General features: G+C 31.8%; 1 protein-coding gene across 1 annotated transcript; it reads right to left on the minus strand.

Moving 5' to 3' along the window:
* Positions 1 to 457: 457 nt before the first annotated feature.
* On the minus strand, positions 458 to 4,788 carry LOC137821123 (protein WALLS ARE THIN 1-like). The gene is made up of 6 exons (XM_068625565.1): positions 3,848 to 4,788; positions 3,660 to 3,722; positions 3,328 to 3,444; positions 2,803 to 3,217; positions 1,985 to 2,136; positions 458 to 935 (listed from the first exon to the last, which is right to left on the minus strand). Exons 1-6 carry the CDS (start codon positions 4,069 to 4,071, stop codon positions 743 to 745), a joined length of 1,164 nt encoding a protein of 387 aa, XP_068481666.1. The 5' UTR covers positions 4,072 to 4,788; the 3' UTR covers positions 458 to 742.
* Positions 4,789 to 15,043: the final 10,255 nt, after the last annotated feature.

Below are 15,043 nucleotides of genomic sequence, written 5' to 3' on the forward strand. Positions count from 1 at the left end.
CATGTGCATGCTATCGACATAATAGAGACGATATAGAGTAGTGCCACAGTTTCCAACATGACATAATAATTATTTGATGCAAACTTAATTATCCATTTATGAACTTAACAAGATCAGGTGAATGATTAATGTTAATTAAGTTGCTACAAATTAGAAAATCAATCACGGACGGTCGGCCATTGGTAGTGATTTTTAGTTATTTGTGCTTGGGATTATGCCAGCATGCACCTCACTAAGAAATGGTGTTGCTAAACTTGCGCAATGATAAGAAATAGAAGATATTGATTAAACCCGACCGAAATCATGATTCCGTCTGAGTGTGACTATTATTATGGGTTATAGAAATGTTGATGCTTAGCCATCTTTTGAGACAAGGTGACGGAGAATCTCTCCCTTAGCTTTCTTTCCGTCTATGTCATGATCATCTCTAAGCATAGAGCTGAAATTAAAAATCTGCTTTGGTAAATCAAACCATTAATTAACATATAAAGCATATGGGATTTCAGTCTTTAAGGCTGCTTTTACGTGACATCCATCATTGTAATGATTCCCATGAAAAACCTCATTCTAAAAGTCCTAGAAAGAAAGCATGTGAATTAACCAAAAGAAAAGAAGAAAAAAGAAGGCCTTCGTACACACACAAGCTTCCTGACATAAAGTAGTAATAATGTATATAACTGGTATCATTTTCTTCCTTTTCTTTTTCCTTTCTCTCCCAGAAAATGGTTCATGAATCTCTTCATCACACGTTCTCCGTTGATGAAGGGAGAAGAAGAGGCTGAGCGAGTGATGTTTTGGCATGGCTTGCGGATCTGATGCCACTGTGCTCTGGGGTGGACGTGATCGCAGCCTGTTCCTTTGCAAACTTTCTTTCTTCGGTTTTGCCCCACAACACAAAGTACAGTCCCACAACGATCAACACTGCTCCAATGATCCTACACCACAAATTCCACCCACAGCCACTCAATCAAAACTCGAAGGGACTTTTCTTTTTTCGCAATAAAGTAGTCTGTGTATGCGTAAAAGATAAACCTAAAAGAGACACGGCACCTTCCATTCTATTAAAAATCTTAACACTTTTTTAACCTCGTCCGCGGAACTATGAAGCTCGGATACTCATTTTAAATGGTGTGTCGATGTCAGATACTCGTATTGGACACCAACACTCGTATGACACTTGTAGGACAGGTATCCATGAAGTGTTCAATTCAAAAAATAATTGTTAGATTTCTGACCATTATAATATGGTTCTAACACAATTTTAAAAAAGAAAAATACATTAATTGTATAAATTTTTATTATGATTATAAAAATAAGAAACAAATCTTTTTAACAAGTCATGAAAAACATTTTTCTGCTCAAAAAACAAACCTGGAATATACTTATGCACATAAATCTTTATTGTCAATTTATATAATTCATAATTAATATATATATATATATATATATATATATATATATATTCTCCGTGTCTTACATTTTAGAAATTATATGTATCTATGTATGTGTGTTCGTATCGTATCAGTGTCCGTGCTACATAGACGCTGAATCATTAAAACATGTTCCTTCGGATTTCTTAGCCTTTTCTAAGTTCAGTCAGTTCTCGTCCAAGCTTCAACCTCAATCGTACCTAAGCTCTACCTCACTTCTAGTTTAGTGTTTCCTTTGTCGGACTCAATATTAATCATTTTCTGTTATCTCATTCTTAATTTTATGTGCAAAATATGTTGATCATAAAGTTGTTAAGCACAGAAAAAGGTATGAATATTTATTTTAATTTTCGCATCTTACTTTTGTGTTACATTTCTCTCGATCCCTTTATTATAACACTCATCGCGTTTATTATTTTTCATTCTTAATCTAAACGCACACATTTAGCATGTGAAGTGGAATTTTCTTAAAAAGGCGAGTGTTAGAAAGTAAGGTGATAATTTAAAAAAGTGATTAAAAAAAGAAAAGAAAAGAGCAGAAGCATAGGACGAACCCTCCCAAGTAGAACTCTTCGCCTAAAGCAAGGGAAGCCATAATAGCGACAACAAGAGTTTGAACAGGTTGATACACTGCAACGAACACAGGGCCACCTCTGTCAATGCACCATATCTGAACAGCGAAGGCAATTCCAGATGCCACCACTCCCTGCAATGCATAATCCACTTTTTAATAACATTAAAATTATCTTCACACGCCTACCCTCAATTATATCTCAACAATTATTGCATAAATATCGTTTCACTACTCCATCATACAGACAGCTACGGATAAATTCTTTATTGCATAAAATTCAATGTAAGTTTTTATAATATTAAAGCCACCAACTTGTTCAGTTTCTATGAAATGAGTCTGGACCTACGTGGAGATACTTTTGCGTAGTGTTAATTCTTTACGCGCTTTAGATTAATTTAAAAGTAGAGAATTCATAAAAAAAAAATTATGGGATTTGCAATTTTTGAAAAGAAGATAGTTTATTAAAAAGTTATTACGAAGTGGACTTTAAGCCTAACTCAACCCCATAAAACCGGCTCATGAGTTTGAGGATTGCATCTACTTATATACAATGAAAGACTCTAACCTCTAGTAGAAGTTGGATCTCCACCACGTGGACTTTAAGACTAACTCAATCTCATAAAACCGACTCATGAGATTGAGGATTGTACCCACTTATATACAATAAAAGGCTTTAATCTCTAGTCAACGTGAAATCTCTAATAAAAAAATGTTTTAAAATATCAAGTGGAAAATAATTTTGATAATGTACAATTGCATAATCCAAGTTTATAAAATATTATATAGTTGATTACTGACCGCGTAGAAGATGGTGAAAACTTCTCCACCAGAATTGAAAATCCAAGCCTGAGCATCTCTTTCAAAGATGAGAGCAATGGCGAAGAACTGGATGAGGCCAAAGAAACATGTATAGGAAGTGACAGAGAGGCGAGCAGGGTACTTCTTGAGTACAGGTGCTTGCAACACAAGCCAACCAGACCAGGACAAGCAGTGTCCTATGAGGTAGACGCAGCCGAGGGTCCAGTTCTTTCCCTTGGCATCTCCCAGTGAGAGTGAACCAAAGTCAATCACTGGGCTAGCGTTCAGTGTTGGAGTTGGGCTATATATTGTTGGACCCTTGTATAGTGTAATCACCGATGCCCCAGCCACACAGAATAAGGTTCCGGCAACCTTCGCTATCCCATCCTTTCGGTTCAGCCGAACTTGCTCTATCCTGAAAATAAAATAGCATCTCATAAACATTTGCACATTATATATTACACCAACCATATCAATATCCAACTCTCTCTGTGATGGCGGTGCAACGACTAGTTAAGGGCTTGCCTGAGTATGACTGCCATGAGAAATGTTATGGCTGGGACAGAGTTTTGTATGGCTGATGCAAAGGTTGGGGATGTGTTGTCCAAACCAAGCAAGTAGAAACCTTGGTTTGCAGTAATCCTGTGTAATGCAAAAAAGTTTCAGTTGATTCAGTATTAATTAGGATCACCCAGCGAATATAGATAGTCTCAGCTTATAGTACGGTGCTCAATTCCTTTATATTTTTCTTAAAAACAAAACAAAACAGTGATATATATGTTGTTTTCCTTGCCCTTTTTTTTGTTTTGTTTTCGGATACCTAATTAATTGGGACGTGATCTGAAAATTTTACATACCCGACAAGCGCGAGAAGAAAGAACTGTAAGAGGAAGTTTAAGGTAATGGCAGGCCTCTCCTTCCTGACAAAAGAATGAACAAACTGCTGCTGAGAGAGACAGATGATTGTAACTGGAAAGATTTGCAGAATTTTTATATATAGTTTGTTTTTTGTTATGTCATGTTAGAGGAGGTAGCAGTAACTAACTTTTCCAAGAAGTAGGCAAAAGGAAGGAGCAGGAAAAAAGCAATAACGTTGCGGTAGACTGGGAAAACAAGTTTGCTAATGCCCATGTTAAGGGCAGCTCTCGAGACGACATGGAAGCCGGCGTAGCCAAACTGCAGGGCCAACATGGCCGCATGCAGCTGGAATTTTTCTGGGATGGAGCACCACATTCTGGTGGAAGAGGAGGCTGAGCCAGAATCAGCCATTGAAAGAGTTAAACGACGAAAGAAGTAATATATATGAAGTAATAATTGAGGCCTAGGTAGGTGGTAAAAGAAAGGGAGGGAAGTGGTGAAGAGGAGAGGGGAGAGTTGGGATATAAATATAGCGAGGAGAGAGTGGAGGAAGAAGTAGAGTGTAGAAGCAATGGCATAGGTATGACCCACAGTGACCCTAAAAAGGCGTCGTGTCAACTGTTGGTAGCCTTCAAATGTTTTTGTTTGTCTCCCACATTCTTTGCTCGATTCCACCCTTCTTCGCTGACAAGACAACCCTCACCGCACTTGCTTTCAAATTAAACATAAAATTCAAAAGGGTGTGAGGTCAGGTCAGGTGAGGTGTAGCCAGAAATTATGAGAAAGAGAAAGTGCAGTGAAAGAGATTAGTATGCAATGTAATGTAATGTAAGAAATTAAGATGGCTGGGGTTTGACACCATGCCAATAATGATGGTTGTTTGTTGAGGAATGGCTGAGCCGCCATTGATTGATAGATAGCGCGCACGAGTGGAGTGGTGGATGCCCCATGCGTTGTTCTCATCCCCATGAAAGCCTAAAACCCCACCACACTCCCCCACCCTGCAACCCCTTTTTCACTATTCAATAATAACTTATTACAGACTGTGTATGTGCTTGTATATACCATCACCGCTCTAAAGTAAACTACAGTTTTGTGCTAACTTCTTTTTTCTGCTGCTGCCATTATAAAATTAAGGAAGCCGTACCATGTGTATAAATATATGCAGAAATATTTTGCAGCTACTTCCTCCACTATACCGAAAAGGAAGATAATGAAGTGTTCCCACTCCCAAAGCTACCATAATATGCGGATTGGTTGTTGAAATCATCTCCTTAGCTTTAACACACATAATGCTGCCCCTCCCACCCCTTTTTAAATCGCACCACCCTGCAAAAATTATGAGGGTAGCAAATTAACCCTAGATATACCTTATTTCTAACATATTCTTTCTTTTTTTTTAACAAGAAAAAAATGATAGTTTCACAAATCTTTGAGTTGTATATAATTTTTTATTTGTATACACAATTTTTTGTACATGTAAATTGTTTGTAGCTCGTGTGGGTTAAGTGCTACGAGTGGATAGGGATGGCAGTAACGAATCTTAGGGAGCATTTTGAAGGTTTCAGGTTGAATGGGGTTAAGGAAAGTGTTAATCAGATTTGGGGAGATGTGTGGAGAGCAGTTGTAGAAGAATTGTGGTTTTTCAGAAATAAGAGGATTTTCAGAGGTGGAAGGTTAGATCACTCTGAAATTTTCACCATGGTACAGATGAAGGCTTGATCATGGGTATTGTCTAAAGCACATGGTGTAAGTTTTTCGTATTCAGATTGATGCATTGAGCTTTGATTTGTATGAAGTCAGACAATGTTTCTAGGAGATAGGTAGGTTTAGTCTAATGAGTTTGTCTTCTTGGTTACCCAATTATTGCTAGGTGGTTTGAAGATGAGTATTTCGGTCAAATCTTTGTATAAGGGTTGAGATATCTCTGAAATACTTCATATTATTTCATTTATTTTTTGTCGATAAAAAAATACAGTTTTTGATATGATGGATTTAGAAATAAATATATATAATAAATAATAAATTTATAATTCAATAATATAAAATATATTAAAATAATAATATTGATAATTGTAATTGGTTGTATAAAGAATTATGGTAGTTTATCATTATCCTTTCAACAACGACACATTATTTACTTACAGTTGGTTAAATTTATGAAATCATGACATGCATTAACTATAAAATAAAACACAGATAAATTAACATATTTTATTTAAGTATATACATTTTACTGTTTTTATTATAATTTTTTAATTTTACCTCTCAAATTTAACTTTTACGTATGTGAATTTAGTAAATTAAGCCAAACATTTCCAATGCTAGCAGAATACTAAGGTCTCACTATATAAAATAAAATAAAAAAAATATGAATGCAGCATTTCCTTATCGAATTTTATTAAACCACATTATTTTGATTTTTTTCATTTTAAATTTTTTCTATAACTTCTCGTGACTTTTTCAAAGTTGAATGGATAAGTAAAATTTATGAAAAATTGAAAATTGTTATGATAAAATATGTGAAAAATAAATTTTAATAAAAAAAAATTGGTAAGACAATGTTAATATAATAATAAAATGTATAATCAAACATTCATGAATAATTAGAATTAACAGTATTAAAAACAAAGGTGAGTTGTTGTATACTTTTAGAGTATGAAAATATGTGAACTTGATTAACGTTTTTCCCGTCAAGTGTTTTCAAAATGTTTGAAAATAAAGTGATCTATATTTACGTGTTTTCAAAATGTACAGTTTTTTTAAAATGACTGTTGTTGTATTACACAAATACTCCTATTCTTATTCTCTCATAAAATATAACATATATAATATTTTTTTTATAAAAAAAAATAGAATAAAATAAAGAAGATACTTCAAATTACCTCAATCTGTATACAAAATTCATGAAAGTAAACGCAACTAAAGAAAATGTTTTCTAAAAAGAAAACCCTACAACCAGCTCCAACAAAATAACATATATAATATAAAAGTTTTAGCTCTAATGAAGAAATAAAATTAGTTAATTAGTTCATGTTTAACAGGCAGTGTATGGTGCCGATAAAAAAAAAAAGAAAAAAAAAGGCATGGTATGGTACTGATTGCATTATATGACAAAAGCTGGGGGGCGGAGACTGATACATGGAACGGTCTCATACCACCCTCACCAAGCCACTTCGGCTCTTAATTGAGTTTTCACCAACTTCCTTCCCTTTTCACTCCCATAAGTACGCCCCTTTCACTTACGTATTGTTTAGTTCTCGCGGTGTCATTGTTGCGAAGATGACCATGATGGAGTTATTTTTTTTGCTTTTTATCAAAATAGGGTCTGTTTAAAAAAAATTACAAATTTAGGCAAGTTGTGCCAATTCGGCACGACTTCATATGCACAAATCGTTTCAATTTGACACGATTCTGCCATGTCATACCGAAGTCGTGCCAACTAGGTACGACTTCTGCCCTGTCATACTGAAGTCGTGCCTTCTGTCACGTCATATATTTTTTTTAATTTTATTGTTTATATATTGGGTAGTAAGTTATGTAATGTTAAAAAATAATTTGATACATAACTTTCTAAGAGTGTTAGTTTTAAGGAACAAAAAATTGGTTAATCGTGTATGGATCATGTCCGGCGCCATTAAATATCAAAATATCAAAAAATTTGCATACATGAGACATTAAATATCAAAATATACTTTTTGGCTAGTGGAAAACCATGTCCGGCGGCAATGTCCTCAGGAGTTAATGGCTCAAAGTTTGAATAAGCTGATTATCCAAACATGATCCATACACGATTATCCAATTTTTTGTTCCTTAAAACTAACACTCTTAGAAAATTATGTATCAAATTAATTTTTAACATTACATAACTTACTACCCAATATATAAGCAATAAAATTAAAAAAAAAAGACGAGGTAGAAATCGTGTCAAGTTGGCACGACTTCAGTATGACATGGCAGAGTCGTGTCTAATTAGGACGATTTGTGCATATGAAGTCGTGCCGAATTAGCACGACTTGCCTAAATTTGTAATTTTTTTTAAACGGACCCCATTTTGGTAAAAAACAAAAAAAATAACCCCATCATGGTCAAAAACCCTGCGAAGACAGATGTCATGGTAGCAAAGACAAATGAGAAGACAGATGTCATGGTATCGAAGATGGATGAGAGGGTGTCACTCCATTTGATTCGGTGTATAGTTGAGGGCGAGGGTGCGGGTAGAGAAATGGAGAGTTTAGGGTTCCCTCACACCAATGAAGAGAAAAGAAAGAATGCATGACAGAAAGTCACGTCACACCACATAAAATACCATACTATCCTTGTGTTTTTCACTTAATACTTTATGTTACATCAGTAGCCTGCCATTTCATGCACACGACAAGTGCAGCACTGCCATATCATGCACACGACAAGTGCAGCACAGTCAGTCCATACACAACGACAACAATGGTACTGTGTACGAATGCTATGCACAAGAGATTCCTGACTCTCTTTTGTTGGAGGGAATCTTTTTTACCACACTTGAATGCCATAAATACAGTTGGTCAGAGTAGATAGGTCATAATAAAGTGCTCATTCACGTATATAAAAGCATGCTTTTGGGAACTTAAGAAGGCACTTAAACATATTTAAACTATCCTTACAGACTTTTGCATTGGTTTAGTGGGCTGGAGAGGTTCGTCAGTTAGCAGAGTGGTACGAGAGTGAGTTTGGTACTGCATCTTTGATCTCAGGTTAACATTTTGTGACTTTTGTAGCATGCCTAACCGATTATCACTGAAAAACAACACAAAACATAATCGATTATGTTGTTAAAAATAGTGGATAATCGATTATGTTGGTGACATAATCTATTATCTGTAGTTTTTTGGGAGCATAATCGATTATCTTCTTTGTGTAAATATCATGTTCGATTTGTAACTACAAGCATAGTCGATTATGCCTCTGAAATCTTTGGATAATAGATTATGTGGTATTTTTAAGGCAGAGTGTAATCGGTTATGTCACATTTTTTCTAGATTTCTAAATTTGTGTTGCGTGATTTTTGTTTTCTTTTTTTAATCAAATGTGTATTGTTTTCAGGCACAAGTTCTTCTTCCTCCCAAATGTATTGTGTTCTTGTTCTGCTCCTCTTCCTCCAAGTTGAATTGTGATCTTGTTCTGCTCTTCTCTAGGTATGTGTTTTTTTTAATGTATTTTTTATTTTTTTAAATTTGTGGTTTAAATTTATATTTTGTTTGGATGTTTGGGGTTTTAAAAATTAATTTGTTTAAATTATTTTAAAGTAGTTATTTATGTTAACAAATTTGCAATTTTAGATGTGAATTTTTATTTGAAATTCAATAACTATATTACTAAATTAATTATTCATGTTAAGTTGTTTATTTAATTTATTATTATATTTTTGAAGAAAATAATTGATGAAATATAAGTTTTTATTTTCTTTGACAATTACATATGTGAATATGTTTTTTTAAAATATTATTATTAATAAAAATGATTTTTATCTTTTTTATGAAAATTAATTATATACATTATTTTAAAATAGAAATATTAAGATAGTAATGGAAGATATTCAATGTCAAAATGTCAGAAATGCAGGTAGTCTGAATATGAATGACAAACTATTACATTACATATGTGTGCACATGTTGTGCCTTCGTAGCAACAACTTCGCACAACTATTGAACAAAGATATTTTCATGTTATAGTGCATAAAAAATGATATAATGATTAATTGGCATCATTACATCATGCAGCACATGATGAAATGTCGGGATAACATGTCTCTACCGTATGCAATTTTGATAACACAGATCATGGAGGTGTATGGCTTGGACTTGTCAAATGATGCGACAATAATGTTAGGATGAAATCATGACTTTAGGAAAAAAATTATGACGAAATTAAATATATTTCAGGTCAATAGTGTATGGCAACTTGGTAGGCTTGACCAAGCAAACGAAAAAGATGAGCAAGACCTTCAATTAGCACAAGAAGATGTTCAAGGCGGTCAACCTGAGTCCGTAATCCCCAATCAAACCGAATTGTTAACCCAAATTTGGGTCGAGATGCAAAACATGCAAGAAAGTATGAGGAACATTAATACCCGTATTGACATGGTTGATCAAAGGATAGAGCGAATTTGGGATACTCTGGATGACATTCAACGTCATCAAGGCCATTGATTGTCTTATCATTATGTTATTATCATTATTATTTTTATTTCTATTTTTCATGTTGAACATTAATGAATTGTTATTGTTATTGTTAGTTTTCACGTTGAACATTGACAAATTGTTATTTAATATTAAGGTTTTATGGTAGTTTTCGTGGTACTTATTTAGAGAATGATATTGTTTTGAATGCAATTTTTTTAACATTTTATTTCTATTATGCATAAATCAAATTTGGGCTCCATTACCTAAATTGGAGAATCAAGAGCATTGCTTAAGTGACCTTCAATGTCTGTGTATCACACCACATCTTTGTCTAGTTGTATCGGTTGTGGTGTGCAAAAACATGGTACTTTTACCCATGCTGCTGGGAGCACAAGTGCCTTCGTTGTTCCTATTTGTGATTGTGGAGAGTTTGTTGTTTTGGGAACAACAACTAGAAAAAAAAATGTCAAAAAACGATTTTGGGGTTGTCCCAAGTTCAAGGTAAAATTTATTCAATTAGGTTTGATGCAAACTTAAGAATGCTATTATAAACTTATTCATTATTCAATTTTATTCTTTTCTTCAAAAATGAAAGAGATGCAATTATTGTCAGACAACGGAATAAAATAAGTCTTCTAGAAAAACGTTTGAAGGTCACAAGAAGAATTAAAATGTTATTAGTGGGGATGTGTTTTCTTTTTCTAATTAACATTATTATGTTCTTAAATTTTACATAATTTTAAAATTATGAAGAAATTAACACGTCTTTATCTCTTTTCGAATAAAATGTAATGATTTTATATATTTTGGCAACTACTTAATGTCCATGCTATGTTCTAAATACCTATTTACTTTTTAATATATATTAATATTGTTAATAATAATAATAATGGAAATCATGATTATTAATAATTTTGTATATATGTATATACATATGTATATATATATATATAAAGAATCAAAAATAATATTAAAATTATCTAAATACATTAATTTAAGTAACAAAATTAATTTAAATTAATAAAATAGAAATAATAAAATTATATTTAAATTTTAAATTTTATTTATTTATTTATTTGAATTTTACATTATTTTTTCTTTTATTTATAATTGAAACTTTCAATTATTTTAACTAACTAATATATGCACAAAATTAATAATGATTTATTTATTCTTTTTTATACACAAGGGTAAATTTGTAATCTTACAATTTATACCATTAAAAATAATTTAAAATACCCTTACAACCATCACATCACTCACGTATCTCAATAAACTTTCCTCACACATCTACTCTAACATATCCCAATCCAAACACATTCAACTTTCTTCACACAAAACCCTCTCTTTCTCCTAGAAATTGTTAACAGGAACAAAGTGTTTGCTTCTGGAGGTGGCACTGTAGTCGAAAACGGATGAGAGAGTATCACCGTTGTTTGCTTCAGTGGGCACATGAGGGTGAGGGAGCGAAGAGAGAGAAAGTGGAGCGGGTGGGGCATCCTCTGAAGAATGAAGAGAAACGAGAGAGTGGTAAGGTGAAAGCCACATCACACACCTCAACTAACCATCCTACCCTTCCTTCTCTTCATTTTATTCTTCATGATCCTATCATGCATGCAGAGGAAAAGAGCACAATGCACCACTGTCATGCACATGCCACTACCATGGACTGTTTACGCATGCCATGAGATTTCTGACTTTGGCTCAGGAATCTTTTGACCACAGAGTGTCATTTGAATGCCATGAATGCATTGGGTGAGAGTAGATGTATGATAATAAATTGCTCATTCACGTATATAAAACCATGCCTATGGGAACTTCAGAATTCACTCAAACAAACTCAAACTATCTTTACAGAGTTGTGCATTGGTTCACTGGGCTTAGAGAGGTTTGTGAGGTAGCAGAGTGGTAAGGGAGTGAGTTTGGCAGTGCATCTTTGATCTCAGGTTAGCATTTTGTTAGTTTTGTAGAGCACATAGTCGATTATCACTGAAAAATAAGAGAATACATAATTGATTATGCTGTTAAAAATAGTGAATAATCGATTATTTTAGTGGCATAATCGATTATGTGCTCTGTGTAAAATTCAGGTTAATCGATTATGCTGTAGAATAATCGATTATGTTGGATTTATAACTGCATGTATAATCGATTAGGCCTCTGAAATCTTTGGATAATCGATTATGCTTAATTTTTAAGGCATGGGTTAATCGGTTATGTTCATATTTTTTTTCAGATTTGTGAATTTGTATGTTGCTTGATTTTTGTTTTGTTTTATCAATAATTTGTGAATTGTTTTCAAGCACAGGTTATTATTGTGTTTTTGTGGTGTTGTTCTTCATCAAGTTCAATTGATCTTCTTCTGCTCTTCTTTCAAGTATGTGTTTTTTTTATATGTCTTTTTTGTTTGTGTTTTAAATTTGTGGTTTAAACTTATATTCTGTTAGGATATTTAGGATTTTGTAATGTAATTTGTTTAAATTATTTTTAAATAGTTATTTATGCTAATAAGTGTGTAATTTTGGATGTAATTTATTATTGTATTTTTGAAGAATTTTTTTTTATGAAATATAAGTTTTTATTTTCTTTGACATTAATTTAAATTACAAATGTCAATATGTTTTTTGAAAATATTATTATTAATAAAAATTATTTAATTATTTTTTATGAAAATTAATTATATACATTAATTTAAAATAGAAATATTAAGATAGTAATGTAATTTATATTACATTATTTAAAATTAATTTAATATATTAAATACATTTATTATTGAGAATCCATTTGAATGAGTTTTGAGAGTGTTAATTAAAATTCATTTTAAATATAGACTAAATTAATGTAATTATTATTTTTTATTGATTAATAGGAATATTTTGAAAATATTACTCAGAATTTTGTTTTCTGTTTTTATATTATTCCTTTATTTTTTATATTCTTTTGTTTACAAAAGTATTTTTTGAACATTTAATCTTTTATAAAAAAAAATATTTTTATTTTAAATTAATATTTTGACAATAGGAAATATAAACTGCATTTTTTTCCATTCCAATCATTCAATACTTATGTGTATTAAAATAATACAATTCATGTATTAATTTAGATATATTTTATTATTTTGAGATATTATATACAGTTGAACATATTAATTTATATATGTATACAATTTTTAATATACTAATTAAAAGTCAAAATTGAATGTAATGTTTGGATTATTATTATTAATATAAATTAAATTTGTTTTATTAATCAAAATTAATTATATGTATTATTTAAAATGAAAAATATTAATATAGTAATGAAAGTTATGTTATATATTATAGTAATTGCATTATACATGGCATCATCATTCCAGAAATGTCACAGAACCCGTGTGGGTAAAGCTTCAGCAGAAGATCATGTTGTTCCTCCTACCCCAACAACGAGGATTGAAGAAGTTCTTGATTATTCAAGATACTTTAGTACAAAACGTCAAATGGTGGTGTTTGAAAATATGTTTCACGGAAGACCAGTCTTATCACCAAAAGCTATGCATTCTCCATTTTTTGTTGCTCTAGGGTTTGAATTCCAAAATCTTCTGCACTTTCAAGGTTTATAAGCTTTCCTTAGAATGAAACTTCCGTATTATGAGGATTTGGTCAGAGTATTTTATACAAATGTAAAGATCACACCTACTGGTCACCTTGCCATTGAGATTTGCGGAAAGCGAAGACACATTAACCAATTGGATTGGATGAACATTGTCAATCTCAGGTATGACAGTGTTAAGTTAACCCATGGGACGATCCCTGAGGAAGTAAATTTTGATCGAGCACTAGCATTATTGTCCAAGATTCGTGAAGATGTTCAAGGTAAAAATGTCAGAAATGTCGATAGTCTGGAAATGAATGACTAACTATTACATTACACATGGGTGCACATGTTGTGCCCTCGTGGGAGCAACTTCGCATAACTATTGAATGAAGATATTTTTATGTTGTGGTGCATCAAAATAATATAAGGATTAATTGGCCTCATTACATCAAGCAACACATGATGAAGGTCAAGATAACAACATGTCTCTGCCTATACAATTTTGATAACACGGATCTTGCAGGTGTATGACTTCGACTTGTCAAATGAGCAAGCAATAATGCTAGGATGGAATCATTATTTTGGGAAAACAAGTATGACGAAATTAAATATATTTTGGGGCAATGGTGTATGGCAACTTGGTAGGCCTCATCAGACAGACGAAGAAGATGTTGAAGATGATCAATTGGCATAAGAAGATGTTCAAGGTGGTCAACCTGAATGATAACCGAATTGTTAACCTAAATTTTGACCGGGACACAAAACATGAATACCCGATTTGACAGGGTTGATCAAAGGATGGACCGAATTGAGGATACTCTGACTGACATTCGACGTCATCAAGGTCATTGATTGTTTTATCATTATGTTATTGTCATTATTATTTTTATTTCTATTTTTCATGTTGAACATTAATGAATTGTTATTGTTATTGTTATTTTTCACATTGAACATTGACAAATTGTTATTTAATACTAAGGTTTTATGGTAGTTTTCATGGTACTTATTTAGATAATGATATAGTTTTGAATGCAACTTTTTTAACATTTTGTTTCTATTATGCATAAATCAATTTTGAACAAATGTAATGAATTTATATTATATATTTTGACAACTACTTAATATTCATGTTGTGTTCTAAATACCCATTTACTTTTTAAAATATATTGATTTTGTTAATGATAATAAGGGAAATTATTTTTAATAATATATATATAACATAATTTAAAGAATAGTAAATAATATTAAAATTATCTAAATAAATTAACTTGTAAAAAAATTAATTTAAATTAATAAAATGGAAAATAATAAATTATATTTATATTTAAAATTATATTTAATTATTTCTTTGAATTTTACATTATTTTTTATTTTATTTATAAATGAAACTTTAAATTATTTTAATTAACTAAAATATGCACAAAATTAATAATTTTTTTTATATGCAAGGATAAATTTGTAGTCTTACAATTTACACCATTAAAAATAATTTAAAATACTTACAACCATCACATCACTCACATATTTCAATAAACTTTCTTCACACATCTACTCTAACATACACCAATCCAAACACTCAACTTTCTTCTCAAATCTTCACACTTTCACTCATCCACACCCTCAATTTTCCACTCTCTAATCCAAACATA

This window comes from Phaseolus vulgaris, chromosome 9, assembly GCF_000499845.2.
Source record: "Phaseolus vulgaris cultivar G19833 chromosome 9, P. vulgaris v2.0, whole genome shotgun sequence".
NCBI classification, from domain to species: domain Eukaryota; kingdom Viridiplantae; phylum Streptophyta; class Magnoliopsida; order Fabales; family Fabaceae; genus Phaseolus; species Phaseolus vulgaris.